Below are 18,620 nucleotides of genomic sequence, written 5' to 3' on the forward strand. Positions count from 1 at the left end.
CTCCTTGGACTGAGTTACTGGTGAAAAGAGAGACAGACTCTGAAAAAGTGAAGTTGACGAAACCGGAAGTGAAAGTGTTCCAAAATGTCGCTCGTACATAGCCCTAAAAAGACCCGTTCGGGAGTGCAGCACGGCGACACAAGTGAAGAAGAAATCGAAAATCAGAATCGTTTGGCCTGCGCAAAGGAATCGCTGATCCGGAAGATTGGTGTCCTGAGCCGTCAGCGTTCCAAGACAGCCGATAAATAAAGCGGATCGGAGGAATTCTGATCGACGACGATGCCGACGTGTCCGTATCGAAGCTGAAGGTGTATGCTAGAAACGTGGATGCAATCTACAGTGAGTTTAACAATTTCCACAACCAACTTGCTGAGATCCTGCCGGATGATGCAATGGATGACCACGATCAAGCGTACACCAGATTCGAGAAAGATTACCACGAAGTGTCGACGTACATCGAAGAGATGCTGATGGATGCAACGAAGAAGGAAATTCCTGACATCAAACCCCAAGTAATCGTCCAGCAGCAGCCGCTAAAAGCACCGATACCAACATTCGATGGCCGATACGAGAATTGGCCAAAATTCAAGGCGATGTTCATAGACATTATGGACAAGTCCAATGATACTGATGCCATCAAGTTGTATCATTTGGACAAGGCTCTCGTCGGAGCAGCAGCAGGGATCCTCGATGCCAGAACAATGAATGAGAACAACTACGCTCAGGCGTGGAACATTCTCACAGAGCGATTCGAAAATCCCCGTGTCATCATCAACACCCACATCCGCGGCCTGCTATCCTTGAAGAAGATGACGAAGGAGTCCTATCGTGAGTTGCGCCAGTTATTAGACGATTGTTCCGGGCATGTCGAAAGCCTTCGTTACCTGAAGCAGGACCTCCTTGGCGTATCGGAACTGATCGTGGTGCATTTACTTGCATCAGCCTTGGATGCCTCTACCAGGAAACAGTGGGAAGCAACCATCGTCCGAGGAACACTTCCGAAATACGACGACATGTTGAAGTTCCTAAAGCAGCAGTGTAACATCCTGGAGAACTGCGAAACATCAGCTCAAGTCCCTCCTCCTCGTGCCGAAAGATCGAACGTGAAAGCCGCAGACCAGTCGAAGTCAAGTCCGAGGTTCAACCCGAAAATCCTAACCGCTAATAGCTGCGGCAGTGCTTCATGTGAAGAATGCGACTTCTGCGGCGAATCCCACAAGAACTTCCAGTGTGAGCAGCTGAAATACATGAGCGTACCTGAGCGAGTCGAGAAAGCACGTTCCTTAGGCATGTGCTTCAATTGCTTGAGGAAAGGTCATCGGCTGAAGGATTGTCCATCCGACAGAAAGTGTTTGAAGTGCCGCCAACGTCATCATACTCAGCTTCACGACGATACACGATTCAAGTCCCACCAGCCTGAAAGCAAGATGCCTGAACCGACAGCTTCATCGGAGTCCTCACCGAGACCAGCTGTGAAAGAAGTCCAAGCAAGCACATCCAGTGCACCCACGCCGCAAGGTTCACACAGCGTGACGTCATCGTGTTCCATCCAAGCAGCTCCAACCAAGAAAACCGTCCTTCTTTTAACAGCAGTGGTGCACGTTTACGATTCCCAAGGTAAGCCTCGTTGTTGTCGAGTCCTGCTAGACTGCGGATCCCAAGTGAACCTCATAACGAAGAAGATGGCCGAAGCCATCGGAGCGAAGATTTCATCAGCAAATGTGAAGATTTCCGGCGTCAACAATCGAACGACAACCAGCATGGAGAAGGCCATCGTTAAGTTCCGATCCCGTTATAGTGACTACCGTGCCACGGTAGAGTGTGCCATCACCCCAGCAGTGACTGGCAAAATTCCGAGTACCAACATCGATGTGTCCGATTGGTGTATTCCACCCGGATTCCAATTGGCGGATCCAGAATTCAATGCGCCTCAAGAGATTGACATGCTGATTGGCAATGAGCTCTTCTTCAAGATAATCAAGTCCGGTCAGTACCAGTTGGCAGAGCATCTACCAGAGCTGCGTGATACTCATCTTGGTTGGGTGTTCACGGGCGAGCTAGAAGAAGTGTTCCATCGGGGTCCATCGTATTCCCACACAATCACCGTCGAAAACGTGTACGAAGCTCTGCAACGTTTTTGGAGCGTAGAACAGCTCGGCCACTGCAAGCAAGTAAGTGAATGCAAGGATCCTCCCAACGTCCAAAAGTGCTACCTACCGCACCACGCTGTCATCCGTCCAGATAGTTCCTCGACGAAGTATCGAGTAGTGTTCGATGCTTCTGCAAAGCCATCGCAGACCAGCCTCTCCCTCAACGATGTCCTCAAGGTAGGTGGTACTGTCCAATCCGATATTCTCGATATTGTCCTGCGATTCCGAAAACACAAATATGCTTTCACGGCTGATATAAGCAAAATGTATCGCCAAATCATGGTTGCTGAGATGCATCAGCCACTTCAACGAATTTTTTGGAGAGATAGTCCCGAACAGCCGTTGAAAGTATATCAGTTAACTACCGTTACATATGGCACAGCGAGTGCACTCTTTCTCGCAACTCGCTGCCTGGTTCAGTTGGCTGAAGATGGCAAAGAGAAATGTCCCCTGGGAGCGTCAACTGTGAGGGAAGACTTTTACGTTGACGACGTGTTGTCTGGCGATGATACGTTGAGTGCAGCAATTGAACGACAACAGCAAGTTAAGGATTTGCTGGCCAGTGCTGGTTTCCCGATCCATAAGTGGTGTTCCAATTCCGAGCAGTTGCTGGAACGCATTCCAGAAGGTGATCGCGAAACTCCCAAGGTCCTCGAAGAGCAAGGTATCAACACTGTCATCAAAGTGCTTGGTATTTTGTGGGATCCTCACAGCGATGATTTTTTGTTCTCGATCAAATCTCCAAATTTGAACTCCGAATCCGAAGCCAATACCAAGCGAACAATATTGTCCGAAATTGCCAAGCTGTATGACCCACTTGGATTCTTGTCGCCCATAATTGTTCTCGCCAAGTTACTAATGCAACAGTTGTGGCGTAGCAAAGTGGGCTGGGATGAGCCTGTCGAGTACGAAATAAGCCAACAATGGAAGCTGAAGAAGTCCCTTGAAGCAACGAACCAGGTGTACATTCCAAGGCGTGTGCTGATTGATGATGCTGAATGCTACGAGCTTCATGGTTTTGCTAACGCTTCGATGACGGCCTATGGAGCGTGTGTGTTCATTCGAAGCGTATTCAACGAGTCGGCGCAACTACAATTACTCTGCAGCAAATCCAAGGTGGCCCCTTTGAAGGCAGTGACGATTCCACGGCTGGAATTGTGCGCGGCACTCCTGCTTGCGCGTTTGGTGAATAAGGTTTTGCAGTCAATCCAAATGCCGTTTCATCGTGTGGTGCTCTGGTCGGACAGTCAGATTGTTCTGGCTTGGTTGCGCAAATCTCCTGACCAGCTTCAAGTGTTCGTTCGTGCGCAATCGTGTTGCTGCAATCCGAGAAGAAACAGAAGATTTCGAGTGGATGTACGTCCGGTCGGAGTCCAATCCGGCTGATATAGTGTCGCGTGGGCAAATGCCCATCGAATTAGTGAAAAATGAGTTGTGGTGGCATGGACCAGACTTTTTGAAACAAGTGAACATTGAAACGTGTTGCTCCAACAGTGTTACCTGTAATTGAAGAAGAACAGTTAGCAGTGTTTTCAAAGTACAGCTCCTTCAGAAAATTACAACGTGTAATTGCATTGGTGTTGCGTTTCGCCACCAAATGCAAGAAGAAGAATTCAGCTTCACGTGTGAATAAGCCTATCCCTACCGGCTGAACTTCGTCTTGCAATGGACGTTATTGTGAAAGTGATACAACGAGAAGAGCTCAGCGATGAGATTGCTCGAGTCGAATCGGGTGAACAGTGTCGAAAGCTTGGTTCGTTGGGACCGATCCTTGTAAATTGTATGCTTAGAGTTGGAGGACGTTTAGAGCATTCCAAGCTACCATATGGTGAAAAGCATCCGATCATCCTGCTGTGTAAAAGTACGATTGTGCGAATGCTGATTCGTGCCCTACATGAGGAGCATCTGCATCTGGGACCAACTGGTTTGGTTCATGTGATCCGAAGAGAATTCTGGTTAATCAATGCTGCTGCGACTGTTCGTGGAGTGACCAGATCTTGCGTAAAGTGTTTCAAGGTCAAGCCCGTCGATACAAGCTAGTATATGGGAAATTTGCCGTCCTGTCGCGTGACACCTGCGCCCCCTTTTTCCGTCACTGGCGTAGATTACGCTGGGCCGTTCCATATCAAGCAGGGCTTGCGCAAGGTGACCACAGTTAAGGGATATGTAGCGGTTTTTGTCTGTATGGTTACTCGAGCCGTGCATCTAGAGCTGGTGTCAGACATGACCACCAGTGCCTTCATCGCTGCGCTACAGAGATTCGTGAGTCGGCGTGGAATTGTGCATCAGCTGCATTCCGACAACGGCACCAATTTTCGTGGTGCACATCATGAGCTGAATCAACTCTACCAGGCGTTCAAACAGGAGCAAGATAACCACCAAATCGAGTCGTTCTGCGTGTCCAAGGGAATTGAATGGCAATTTATTCCGGCGGATGCCCCCGAATTTGGTGGTATATGGGAAGCGGCAGTCAAGAGCATGAAGAGTCATCTGAAGAGGATCGTTGGGAATGCATCCCTGAATTTCGAGCAGTATGTGACTGTCCTGACAGAAATTGAAGCGATCCTGAATTCCCGTCCGCTATTCGTGACATCATCAAGGTCGGACAGTCCCGAAGTGATTAGGCCTGCCCATTACCTTATCGGGCGTCCTCTCACCGCAATACCAGAGCCGTCATATGAAGACATCCAAGCCAACCGGTTGGATAAGTGGCAGCACCTGCAGATGCTCCGAGAGCATTTCTGGAAGGCTTGGTCCCGCGACTACCTGAGCAGCTTGCAGCCTAAAAAAAAGAACCAGAAACTCAAAGCGAATGTTATTCCTGATATGATTGTTCTGGTGCACAACCGGAACTTGCCCCCTCTACAATGGAAGCTGGGTGTCGTAACCAAGACCTTTCCTGGAGTAGATGGCTTGGTACGAGCCGTAGACGTCTACAGCGACGAGTCAACATTTCGCCGTCCGATCAACAAATTGTCAGTCCTGCCGATAGAAGACAACAAGGCCTACTTCGACCCATCTCAAGTTTCGAAATAGACATTTCAACGTGGCGGTGAATGTTCCGTGTACGGAAGAAGTCATGCGATGCGTGAACATCTTTTGTGTTTCCTTTCCCTACCGTTTCTATCCCGCGCGTGTGGAGACTTTTCTTCCACGCCCCACCTTCATGCACGATCACGCCACACAAGGCTCTGTGCAGAGGAAGGAAGAGTGAAAAAGTACAGTCTTCAAGAAAGTGTTGATAGCAACCAACGTGTTGAGAAGAAAGTTCCAACTCTTGTGTTAATTAGTAGTTAATATACAGTAGTTAAGTACAAAAAACAGTGTTTTAGTTGAATTCCCAGTAACCCAGTCCTAGTATCGAAGAAGTGTCCTCCCGAAGCCGTAAAGTGTATCGGCTACAAGACGAAGCGTCCAGCGAGGGATCCTTACCCTCTAGCTTCGGCCGTCCTCCCGGAAAAGTGTTACAGTCCACTTTGCTCGTTCCCCCAGACGGAACAACTATTAACTATAACAGAAGAAGGGCTTGGGGGTATTAAAATAATTCCAAACCTGTGTTTCCGTTAATTACACGGAAAATAAAAATATTTTCAGAAAAATATTTGAAATTTATTATTTTTAAAAGTACCGTGAAAACTTGAATTTTTATTATTGTCAAAAATCAGTAACTAGAAGAGGCTTCAAGAAAAAATAAAAAAGGATAGGGATGTTCAAAAATAAAAATTATAAAAATCTAAAACCAAAATTCATAGATTTGCGAATAAAAATAAATCATTGCCCAAAACGTGTTTAGAACGATTTTAGTTAACTAAAAATGATATTTAGATCGAAAATAAAAATTTGGGTATTAGAGGGTTAACTTCACCTATTGTGGGAGTTGGCACGTCTCACGAAGCCATTCCTCCTGCTGCCTTGGTCTTCCTCCTCTGCGCCATTTATGTGTTCATCGTAGTGCTTCTTCCACATTTCAAACACCTCACGTTCGTCCGTCAAGATACCTCCATTTTTATCTCGGCACATTTTGGCTCGCGGCACAAAGCCTTTGCGGGATGCATGGAGTTTCTTGTAGAACTTACGCGTTTCTTGAGAACGATACAGCTGCTCCATCTCTTCGCACTCCAACTCTTACAGGCGGCGCTTTTTATCCCGGAATAGATGGGTTTGCTTTCTTCGCTTCTGTTTGTATCGTTCCACGTTTTGACGGGTGCCTTGCTGCAGCATAATCGCCCGCGCTGCATTCTTCTCGTCCAAAACCGTCTGACACTCTTCGTCGAACCAATCGTTTCATCGATTTCCTTCCACGAACCAATGACTGCGTTGACACTACTCCAGCAGTCCTCAAGAGGGGTTTCGGCGAGCTCTCCCTTTTCCGGCAACGCTGCTTCAAGGCTTTGTGCTTAATCAGTTGCAAGTTCAGGTAGCTTGAGTCGTTCCAGATTGTACCGTGGCGGGCGTCGGTACCGAATGTTGTTCACAACGGAAAGTCGTTGGCGCAGTTTAACCGTCACAAGGTAGTGGTCCGTATCGATGTTTGCGCCGCGATAGGTTCTGACATCGTTAATGTCCGAGAAGTGTCTCCCATCAAGCAAAACGTGGTCGATTTGCGATTCAGTCTATTGGGGTGATCTCCAGGTGTACCGATACGGGAGGCTGTGCTGGAAGTAGGTTCCGGTGCGAATTTACATTGCATGCTTCCTGTACTGATGATTTTTACGGCTGGCTTGTAAGGCCTGGACCAACCCCCTGTTTCGCCGGGGGACCATCGTGCACAGCACTGTTTAGAGTCCCACACTGGCACTAGGACGATGATCAGTCGCTCCCAACATGGAGAACAGACGCTGTTTTGAGCCGCCCCTAACATGGAGAACAGACGCTTTGTTAAGGTGAAGATGAATCGAAGCCAAAGTTCAAATTTTCAAGAGCACGGATCTGGAGAACCAAACATCCGTTTGAGCTGAAAACTTAATCGATTAGTCACCACCAGCTAGTGACCAATCGATTATGTTTTCAGCATAAACGGATGTTTCGTTCTCCAGATCCGTGCTCTTGAAAATTTGAAGTTTGGCTTCGATTCATCTTCACCTTAAGCTACACCCTCAAAAGAGAGCCCCCTTTCCCTGTCAGCATACGACCAAGGTCCCATCGGGGATGGTTACCCGATCTTCCCTGGGACATAAGGCAGCGTCCATTTATTACGTAACGCTAAAATTTGGAATTTTTGACCCCCTCCCCCCCTCCGTAACGCTTTTTGTATGAAAATTTTTAATTTTTTGTATAAGCCGTAACGCTTGAGCCTACTCCCCCCCTCCCCCTAGAGCGTTACGTAATTTGTGGATGCCGCCTAATGGCATTAGTCAAATGCTTATTTCAAGTCCATAGAATGGCAATATGTATTAGTTACCCTCGATTGGTTTCCAAGTTCGTAATCAGTATTAGGGACGTTCCGATACTGCGAAGTATCGATATTTAATTCGATACGATTATCGAAACAAAGTATCGATACCACCGATATATTGATTCAAAATATCGATATATCCGAATATCATATGATATATTTGAATGGCCCATATTCATATACCACTTAGTGACCTGCCATTTAGTTTCCTTAAATTCGACAAAAAAAATTTGAATACCGTAAAACGGGGTAACTTTGATAGTTTTTTCGAAGAAAACTTGAATATTTTTGCATGCTGTTTCAAAGATTTACAATTTATATTTTAAAACAAGTACTGGCATCCTAGCTATCGATTACAGTCGATAAATTGGCAAAAGATTCATTTTGAATGGATATATAATTTTTCATATAATCGAAAGTTGGTTTTCTGTTTTGGGGTAACTTTGATAATGGAGTATGATTCGAACAAAATTGAATGAATAACGAACATTTGTAGGGCATTGCATACCTCTAGGCGTTAAACGTTATATGGAAATTTCTGACTTAGATTACAAAAATGATCCCAGTTTGTGAATATGCTTTTTGCTAAGAGATTTGAGACCGTATTCAAGTTCTATGATAACTAGGCTATCAAAGATAAGTGGCCAACTATTCAAAACTACATCAAATAGTGATCGTAGAACAGATTGTTTGTAAGCGTTTTGAAAATGCTAAAATTGTGTAAATTTTTTAAATTCGTATAAAAAGCCTAAAATGTTCTCGATTTAAATGAAAACCGCTCTTACATGAAGTGTCATACTAATATTCTTTAGTTTTGCATTCGTTTTGCTTAACTGATTAACAGAAATTATGATATTTCATTTAGTATGCGGTGGGTTACGCACTATCAAAGTTACCCGCATTATCAAAGTTACCCCGTTTTACGGTACTCAAAATTATTGCTGTTTTGACTGACATTTACATAAATAGGTTCTGTTAACATACATTCTAGTACAATTCGAAAGGAAACTGCTTTGGGTTTTCTCCAAATCTAATTTATTCCTTCTATTTAAACAAGAAATACATGATATTTAGAGAAAACCCTACATTTTTTTTTCACTTAGAGCATGTAGAGTTCTCTGCAACTTTCGTCCACACTTTCAGAGAATGTCAGATCGTTAAATATTTTTTTGCAATTTCTCATCGTAATAGGCTGTTTTTCATCACGCCAATCTGTCATGAAACGGCCTACTTTCCTACACTGAAGTATGCAGTGCGGGAATAGTCATTACCTAACTGAAACCACTGCTGTAATGGTTCATTACGCAACGCTTTCTCATTACGCAACTGTTTTGAGTTGCGTAATGACTCATTACCCAACTATTTTCAGAAATTGCAAAATGATGGTACAAGCATCCAGATGTTATTTCTGATACCCTCCAGTGGTGTTTTACGAAATTGCAAAAAATGTTGTACGCAACTTGTTGCAGAACTCGATTTTTTCAGCACTCGTCGTAGTTATCCAACTCGGCAAGCCTCGTTGGACAAATGTACGACTCGTGCTGTAAAAATCGTCATTCTGCAACTTGTTACTAAACTACTATTTTGCAATTCTGTTGCAAATCAATCAACTTTTCATTGAGAAGTTGATCAACATAACGGCCTACTTTTCCTACCGAAACAAACAGTGCTGAATAGTGCTACTTTTCAGCACTCTTTTCGGTGCTGAAAAGTATAGCACTTTTCAGTACTGTTTTTGTAGGCGTCAACCGAATAAACCAGTCTCTTCATGTCATTTGTACTCATTCAGCGCGGCGTGTGAATCGAGACGAGTCTTTCTCACCTCGGGTGATGTGAGGCGACCAATCAAATGGGAGCAAGTTGACACCTCACCGATTCGTCTTGCCTTATATGCCGCACAGAATAAGCACAATTGCATCTGATTCTAGGGTTTATTCTACGACTTGCGTATGTGAGAATTGTTGGATAGCGAGGTTGACAATTCTCAACTCGAGTGAAGGGACTTTCCATTTGGTTTCCAGGGCAAGTCACTTCACTCGAGTCTATTTCCGTTGTGCGATCTGGTTCCTACCCAGACTGGCGATTATGATGTGGGATCCGGATCGTCTTACCTGTTCTTTCCTCCAATAGGAAATATAGGAGGAAACTGCATGATACCGATGGGAGCGAGAAAACTTGTGTCATTCTTGGGTATTATTGTATCACAGCCTACGTGATTGAAAAATGCTGAATGCGTAGTTTCTGGCATGGCTGTACGACCATGTGAAATCTCTTGAAATGTTTGTTTGTGCTTTTAGAGTTCATCCAGCTGAAATGGCATTTTTCGAAATAGCAAAAAAAGTTGTATGCAACTCGTTGCAAAACTCGATTTTTTCAGCACTCGTTGTATTTATCCAACTCGGCGAGCCTCGTTGGATAAATGTACAACTCGTGCTTAAAAAAATCATCATTTTGCAACTTGTTGCATAAATAACTATTTATGTACGCAGATTTTAAGAAACATTCCGGCGATTTTTCTGCTGGGTGTAAATGGATATCCGGTCAATTATCATTTCCTATCCCTCAGCTTTCACAAGAACATGGCTAAGACAATTCTCGACTGCTGAAGGATGCGTCAAATTCTTCTAAGAGACAGATTTATCCCAAATATTTTTCTATGGTAACTGAAAAGAAAAAGGCAATCCTCATATAGCGGTCTAGGGCTGTACCACCTTCAAATACTTAACGTTTTTGCTAGTGCTAATGCTAAAACGCTACAATTGTTTTCTATATATTGGTTTACGATATATCGGAAGGAAATATCGATATCACCGATATATTGAAAAGAAAATATCGATACCAAAATATCGAATATCGAAAGCAAAATATCGATATTCCGATATATCGAAAGTATCGGAACGTCAGTATAACGTGCTGTATTCATTCATGGTGAGAAAAAACCTTATCAAATGCCAGAAAAACGAGATAAAAAATTGGGTCCAAAACACGACTGATAATTTTTTTTTAAGTGCAAACTTAATTATTAATGGGTGTCAAAACGTGCTGATATGTAAAAGTGCTCCCACTCTATCGCATTAGCAAGAAGAAACTTCTCTAGGTTAATTACTTCGCTAAAAATTAAATTCTTCCACCGCTTTGTAGAATTTCAGAGGACAATTGAAGCAAAGCATAAAATTTTATACCATCAAAGACAGTTCATATACAATACAGATTTCGTACAGTCTATAAATTAAGGGGTGTCCATTTCTCCCCGTGTGTTCATTATGCCTCTAACCTCCCTACCTAAATATTTGTTTTGTCACATTAGACCTTAGCCTGATACTTAAATGACTCACGCAAAGCAAAAATTAAAAAAAAAATGGATATCATATGGCTTGCTGGGAAATGTTATAGAATCGCGAAAACGGTTCATCGGCAAAAAAAAACTTTAACTGTGGAAGTGCTCATAAGAACACTAAGCTGAGAAGCAGGCTTGTGCCAGTTTGAACGTAAAGCCGGAAGGAAGAAGGAAAAGAAGGAACTATTTTTCTTGACCTGAAAAGACTTAATCATTAGGATTTTGTATAACTACTTAATCAAATACAAACCCTTAAAGCTTCATAAGTACAAATTATTATCATGAAGTAATGCATATTTTATTTTTAATTATAGCTATCCGAAGATGACCTCTTGCCGAATAGTATTTGCTCAGTGTGTCTTTCACGTTTGGAGGAGGCTTACAAGCTGCGGGAACTGTCGCAGACATCCCAGGAAGCGTTGTATGATATGGTTTTCAAAGCAGAAAAGGCCGATATAGTACCAGAAGAAGAAGAAAATGCCACTGAATATGACGATGAGATCTATGAAGTTGAGTATTTGGAAGAACCTGATGCTCCTCTGATGATAGAGGCCCATGAAACTGAGATAAAAATTGAGGAAAGCGAAATCGTAGAACCAGAGCAGAATAAGCTGTCCTGCTGTGGATGTCAAGCGGTGTTTGACACCGAAATGCAGTTACATGTGCATTCTATTCGTAAGCATCGTCCTCGTTCAGAACTGGATTTACCAGAAAACAAAGTCCAGTGTAGAATTTGTTATGCGTTTTTCCCGAAAGAATTCAACGATGGCATTCATAAGATTAGTGAAAAAATCGTAAAGCCTATGCAGAAGTGTGGGTACTGTGGTTGCAACTTTTTCACGGAAGGAGGACTCTCACGTCATAAATTGCAATTTCATAAAGATGAATTCCATAAATGTTGCATGTGTAGCTTTAAATGCCACGAGAAGGATAAGCTATTAGAACATGCCATCTGCCATAGAACAACTTCAAATGCAAATGTAAGTGGTAAGGCATATCAGTGTACAATTTGTTCGTCACTCTTTCGAACACCTCTGGAGCGACAATCCCACGAACGTTTTCCTTATAAAATGTACAAGAAAAAACCTGAAACAGAGGAAGAAGTAACCGTCACTGTTATAAGATGTTGTGATTGCCCTCATGTATTTAATTCTATGTCCGACTTGAGCGTTCACCAAGAACAGGTTCATCTACCAAACCGTGTTGAACACAACGAAAAGTATCCAGTTGAATGCGGAGGTTGTTACAGACGCTTTAAATCTAACAGCGGTCTCAACAGTCATCTACGACGCGCTTCTCAGAGGAAACGGTACGCCTGCAGCAAGTGCAATGTGACTCGCCGGACCCTCAAGGAACTTCTCCAACATGAAATGGGCCACACAGGAAAAGATGCTTTCCCTTGTTGTGGTTGCAGGAAACGCTATGAATCGAAGGAATTATTGGAAAAACATTCACTGGAAGAACACTCCAGCAGACCAAAAACGTACTATAAAGATGAGGAAGACATCACACGACCGTTCGAATGTAAGATATGTTACCGAAAGTACAAATCCGCCAGAGATCTACGTGCACATCAACGGTTTGTCTACTACGAAAAAATTCACACTTGTGAGATTTGCGGGAAAAGTAAGTTATCTTATTATTTGAAAAATCTTCGTTTCAAATTCGGTTGCAATTACAGGGTTGTTACAACAGTCAGCGATTTTCGCGAATTTATAATGCTAGTCGCGAAAATCGGGCATACATTAAATCATGTCGTGAACATTGCAAACAAATCCATACAATAGGGTAATCATTATATTTTAGATCCCCTGGATCATTTTTCAACAAATTTCCCCGTTTAAATCAAAAGATCAACCCGATTCGCAATTTATTTGGAAAGATAGGACTGTTTTACACATGCATAAACCGTTCGTTCATAGAAAGAATCTTTATTTTGACTAAAATTAAGTTAATTCAATCGGTTCATCCATACAACCGATATAATAAGTTTCACACAAAAATTGAAGCCGTTTTTTTAAATGTAAACAAAAACATATGTAGAGATTGTTTTTATATTATTTGTTATGACTTTATCGGTCATGCGACTCAAAGGAAAAAGGAGTCTAAAGAAGATTTTTTTAACATATGATGAAATGAATAGGTGGATAGACGTCGCAAGGGAACGACAAGATTGAAACTAATTAGGTGGTGAAAATTGAGCAAGCCATAGGGGAACCAGTAAAGCATCGAAGCGTCCTATATTCTACCTAGCTTCTCTACTAGAGAGGGGTTGGCTTAAAGCTTTGAGCTTTGCTACCAACACCAAATATGCGATTCAAGGGACCATCAAGATAGCCATGAACACCAAATTTTACTATGGTTCTCTAACACTAGATATTGTAAGAAACGACTACCCGGCAGGGCGGCCTAGAACAGGGTACTTCAACCAACCTTCGAATTTCGGATGAAAATCAATTTAAAAAGGAAGAAATATTTAAAAAACTTTATTAAATAATCTGACCTTCTTTTTCCTCCCTTACTACGACACTGTACGCTGGTCGACTCGTTGGGACCCTTACTGCGACGATGGCGGTGGTCGTCTTCTTTTTCTTCTCCTTCTTCACTTTTTTGGGCAAAAACGCCGCCTAAGCGACGGTCCTTTAGTAGCGATGCTGGTGTCGAAACACCGAACTGCCTACTCACCGTAAGCAGTCCCGGCAGATTCCGCAGAATCCTGCCACATGTGGTACGCCCCTTAGTACGCACCTGTCTTCGTCTTCCTTGGCGATTGGCTACACGGGCGAGACTAGGCTCTACTGACTGAGCCCGCGAAGCGAAGACGGCGGGTTTTTGGAACCTTTGACGGAACCACCGGGAGGCGAACAACTCCTTAACGATTAGCACTCCCAAAATGGTGGCGGTTCCAATCCTTTCCACTGCACTACACAGCACTCGCGTTCTCGAAACCACGGGCCGGTACTTTCCGATCGGAAACCATTATCACGGTGCTGGGAACAATCTTCCAGCTTTCTTCCGAACATAAACGGCATTTTTCCCGGTTTTGGTGGCGAAAACTTTCCAAGTTCGTCGAAACAAATCAAAACGCGACCGTCGCCCTTCGTAGTTCGAAACACTCTCTCCTTTTTACGTCATCGCCGACCAAAACACACACCACACAAACGTCACCATCTCCTGCCAGTTATGCTAATTTATGTTGCCGTCACTTTCCTTGCAACGGGAGGAGATGGACCTAATCTTATGAGCCACTGTACGTGCCATAAATTCTTTTGTTCTCATGACTTTTACTGTGCGCCGTGTGTTGGTGCTGTCTCGCTCTCTCTTACGGGCAACTTGAAAACAGGGCGCACAGTAAAAGTCAAACGTTTTATAGCATGCATAGGCTCATTCAGCTCACCGATACACTACACACGATAATTTTTTCCCTACATTATAAAAATACTAGCTACACAATATAAATAAAAATAAATGCAAAAACGAACAAATTAAAATATTTCCAAAACACGGTGGCCAACCAATACTAATACTTCAGACCAAAACAACTCAACACGGTGACATTAAACACACCACGTGAAAAACACTCAAATGTGGGTAAATAACACACGGAAAATAAAGTGGGTGTTAAATACACTCCACATAAAAATTACACAAAACGAGATAATTGTAACCACAATATTGAGATACGGAGGTCGAGTAAAAGAGAGTTGACTGCACCTAAGAGCCCGGATAAAAAATACAATACAGTATATGAAAAATGACAATACAATTACAGTACAATATATTGTTTTGAACAGTTCACTGTATGGTATATGAGATTTTTGCAATATAATGTATGGGTGGTTAAGTATCGTAACAATACAAATATAAATATTTTCTCATACAAACATTTTGAAAACACAATACGATATAATGTTCATGTATTGTCTTGATTAGCAATTCGTGTATTGTTTTACAATACAAAAACAATTCAACGAACTGTATCATGGTTGCATTCGTCGTTACAGCTAATGTCAAGTAACTTCTAAAAAACTACTTAATTTTACTTTTTGAATATTTTTCACCCAACATTTCTTGCTTTCTGAACTTGTTTTGTTTATTTCTTTCAGCAAAGCTACATAGAAAAAAGCAACAGTTGTTTTATGCGAAAATATGAATTTGACCAAAATTGTAAGGTATAGAACCAATTAAAAACAATACAATGTTCTGTTACAATATATTATATTGTTTTTGAATTGTATATCCAAACAAGAATAATATTGCTTCGACATTAAATTACATTACGCTGTATTGTATCCAACACGTTATATTGTACATTAATGGTTTATTCCATTCATTGAATGATACGTTTTTATCCGGGAGCACACTTCAAACTTCGAGCTGACAAAAAAATTGCGAAGAACTATAAACGCGTTGAATTCTCGAATACATTTTCATCTGAATACGAGCAACCTCTTGTGCAACATAGACGGCGACATATGGCGAATCGATCTATGGCGCTGATCAAGAAGGAGTTTATGGAACTAACCTATGATCTCGCTAATATGCTTCATTAGAGTGATGCAAATTTTGAAATGTTGGCTCCCCTATGCTTAAAAGACTCATATTATGGTAAATAGCATCCTCCCAAAGTGAAATTGAAATGAATCGGAAGAAATTTGACTGTGCACAGCCCATTTGAAGTTTATATGGAGATTACTATGGAAAACGCCATCCTTTTGTGTTCAGCCCTCTATCTCTTTGTCATCATGTTTTACGGAAAAGTGAACACAATCTTCTCATGTGAAATCGTTTCAGCTATAACTTTGCCGAAGACCACATTTTGATTGGACGTCAGGATAAATTGCTGTTCATATTCATACACTGGGTATGCATTTTGCATGCTGAACCAACTGTCCGGCAAGCAACAGTGGTGCTCCTGGTGGGTAGAATAGATCAAAGTAATCCAGGCTACTATGTTCTACAGCGAAAAAGCAGTGTTGCTCTGAAAGTAAGTGAATGATCATCTCAGCATGGTTTAGATTTTGTTATCAATAATAACATATTATCCTTACATCCCATCATAATGTGGTCTTCGGCAAAGTTGTAGCTGGGAAGATTTCACACGAGAAGAGTTTGTTCATTTTTCCATAGATTATTATTTCGAGCAGTTAGAGGACGGAACACAAAAACTTTGCCTTTCTCATGGTAATTTCCATATAAATTTCAAATGGCGTCACAATCAAATTTCTTCCAAATCACTTCAAATTTTGGGAGAATGATTGACACCGTTTAAGCATAGGGGAGCAAACATTTTAAAATTTGCATCAGTCTAATGCTTCATACGCTGTACATCATGCAAAAATAGACGGTTATTTTGATGCACTTCGTCAAAAGTGTTTCATAAATGCAATGGCCACTATGCTCGTTCTAAGTCTGGTCGCCGCCTTTTTAAATCGCGGACCAAATTGGGAAACAAATTTTGTACGGTGGGTCAAAATTTTTATTCGCAAGCAATTTTACCATATTTTTTTCCTATATTGAACGTTTCTCAAAGGGTGGCCTAATCTAAAGAATTATGAAACAGAAAAATGTTCAAAATAATTGAAGGTTGAAATCACAAGCCTTGGTAATTTAGTTGAAAGTTTATGTTGGTAGAACAGTCAATGGGCCAGATTCTCAGGGCCAGATATGAGATGAGAATAATCTTTGAACTCTTTGCGGTCCGTTCGTTTGGCAGCTTTGATTTAGAGTGTTTTTTTCTGTCGCGGATTGGTGCTTCCAGCTGCCAATTAAATTTTAGAAGGAGTCTTTTTGGAAACATTTGCGAAATCCGCGAACATTTTTTTTTTAATTTTTCTAACAGCCTTGTAGTTGGACAAACTTTGAACACTTAGTTTTTGAGTCTCAATTCATCAGTTTTTATTTTTCCAGGTTTTCCTCAGCAAAAGAGCCTTGTCTTGCACATTGCCTCCCACAAAACAGAAGCGGAATTTCCTTGTCCCATCTGTGACAAAAAGTACAAACATAAGGCCAAGGTGCGTAGTTGCGTAGTTCGTCACGAACGCCCCAGACAGCACAAGTGCAAAATCTGTAACGTCATTTTCTCGCGTGCCTCGAACCTCTATTCCCATATGATATCTCATTCAGACGAACGACGCTATAAATGTGATATCTGTGGTACAACGTTCAAACGTAGCTTCCATCTCCGCAAGCACATGTACTCACATACCACCGAGATGCGATACGGCTGTAAGTACTGTTCGACGAGGTTCTCCTCGACGGCTGCATTGTACAAGCACGAGGTCCGCCATACAGGATTGCTCCCCTACGAATGCGACATTTGTAACAAAAAGCTAGCAACACGTCAGGTGTTCATTAAGCACTACGAGGCTCACATGGACGAGTCGAAGAAAGTTTTTACTTGCGAGTTGTGCCCGGTGAAATATAGCCAAAGCCATTTTCTGTCCAATCACATCAAGTACCAACATCGAATCGAACCACAGGAAAAACAATGGAATGCAAAATTCAATCGAAAAGGATCGAAAAAGAAAGGCGGCTACAGAGTTAGGGGACGTATATACGTTGACTCAGCAGTCCAGGATGAAGAGATGGTGATCCTTCCAGACGAAGAACAACAATTGGAATATATGGAGGATTCAAGTGATTAAGTAGACATTAGAGTTGATCAATAAATTCAAACATTTGAAAGTATGCTGAGTAGGTCCAAAATTATTTCGAAAATAATTTAATTCGTTTTGATTTAATTTTGTTTTGACTAAAATCTAAATGACCGGATTTTTTCGAAAACAAATACCACTAGACAGGTTTTTCTGTCAAAAAATTTGATTTATTTTCTCCATTTGTATAACAACTGTTTCAATCACTATCATATTTGTTCTTGATGCGATCAGTATTGTTGGTATTGTTTTCACAACGATCACTTAAGAGCTATGGTGAGTTTATTTACAAGAAAACCTCGTTATGATATTTATTTTTTCACTAGCGCTCATCCACAACGATTCATCGAAACACTCTATAAAAGCTAATCCTCTCGTTATCAGTACTGCTTTGCCTTCTTTCTAGAGATATGATCATTCTTTCATTTAAACAGAAAAAAGTGTTGCGGTATTTCTAGGTATGATATTCGGAATAGTTCAAACGAGGGGACAAACCTAACGCCTTTAAGAGGGCTGTTGACTGATACATGTCGCGATTACACTTAACCATAATTTTATTGAGACAATACATAACTAGTTTAAATTAATGATAGGTACAATAAATAATTTACTTGATCTTAATATTGCAAAATAAAATATAGCTGGGGCTGAGAAATGCTGTCATTATCAGTGAAGCAAAACATATTGTAGTAATGGAGATGAAATATTCTAAATTATAATATTAATAGCAACAACTGTTTTATAATCTAATGGGTGTTTGCAGAATATGGAAAAAAAACTTATATTAAAAAAGAAATCGAGAGCATTTGGCAACCTTGATTTTAGTAACGCATGAGGTTCATAGGAGGTTGAAGTTTATAGGAGAAAGGGAGAAAGAGAAAACGCAGCGCGAAAGAACCGAATAGGCAGCGCGTAGACGCGTATCGTGTATCTGTCATTCTGTATACTACTTTTGTGGAAGAAAGACGTTGTTCTGTGTGCTCCCAAATTTTGGATTCGACATGGCGGAGCCGGTAGGTAAGTAGAGTGCAAAATTTATATTTTTTTTCGTTTAGAATTTGTGAACGATGAATCAGTACAAA

The 18,620-nt window shown here is 41.7% G+C and overlaps 1 protein-coding gene across 1 annotated transcript in view; it reads left to right on the forward strand.

Annotated features, from left to right (window-relative positions):
- The window catches only part of LOC5573645 (zinc finger protein 502), a 44,512-nt gene extending 26,940 nt beyond the window's left edge, over positions 1 to 17,572 (forward strand). Inside the window, exons 3-4 of the mRNA XM_021845178.1 lie at positions 11,197 to 12,508; positions 16,793 to 17,572. Coding sequence (XP_021700870.1) covers positions 11,197 to 12,508; positions 16,793 to 17,529 — 2,049 coding nt within the window. The 3' untranslated portion in view covers positions 17,530 to 17,572. The remainder of the gene's footprint in view (positions 1 to 11,196; positions 12,509 to 16,792) is intronic.
- Positions 17,573 to 18,620: the final 1,048 nt, after the last annotated feature.

The sequence above is a fragment of the Aedes aegypti genome, chromosome 2, assembly GCF_002204515.2.
Source record: "Aedes aegypti strain LVP_AGWG chromosome 2, AaegL5.0 Primary Assembly, whole genome shotgun sequence".
Lineage (NCBI taxonomy): Eukaryota > Metazoa > Arthropoda > Insecta > Diptera > Culicidae > Aedes > Aedes aegypti.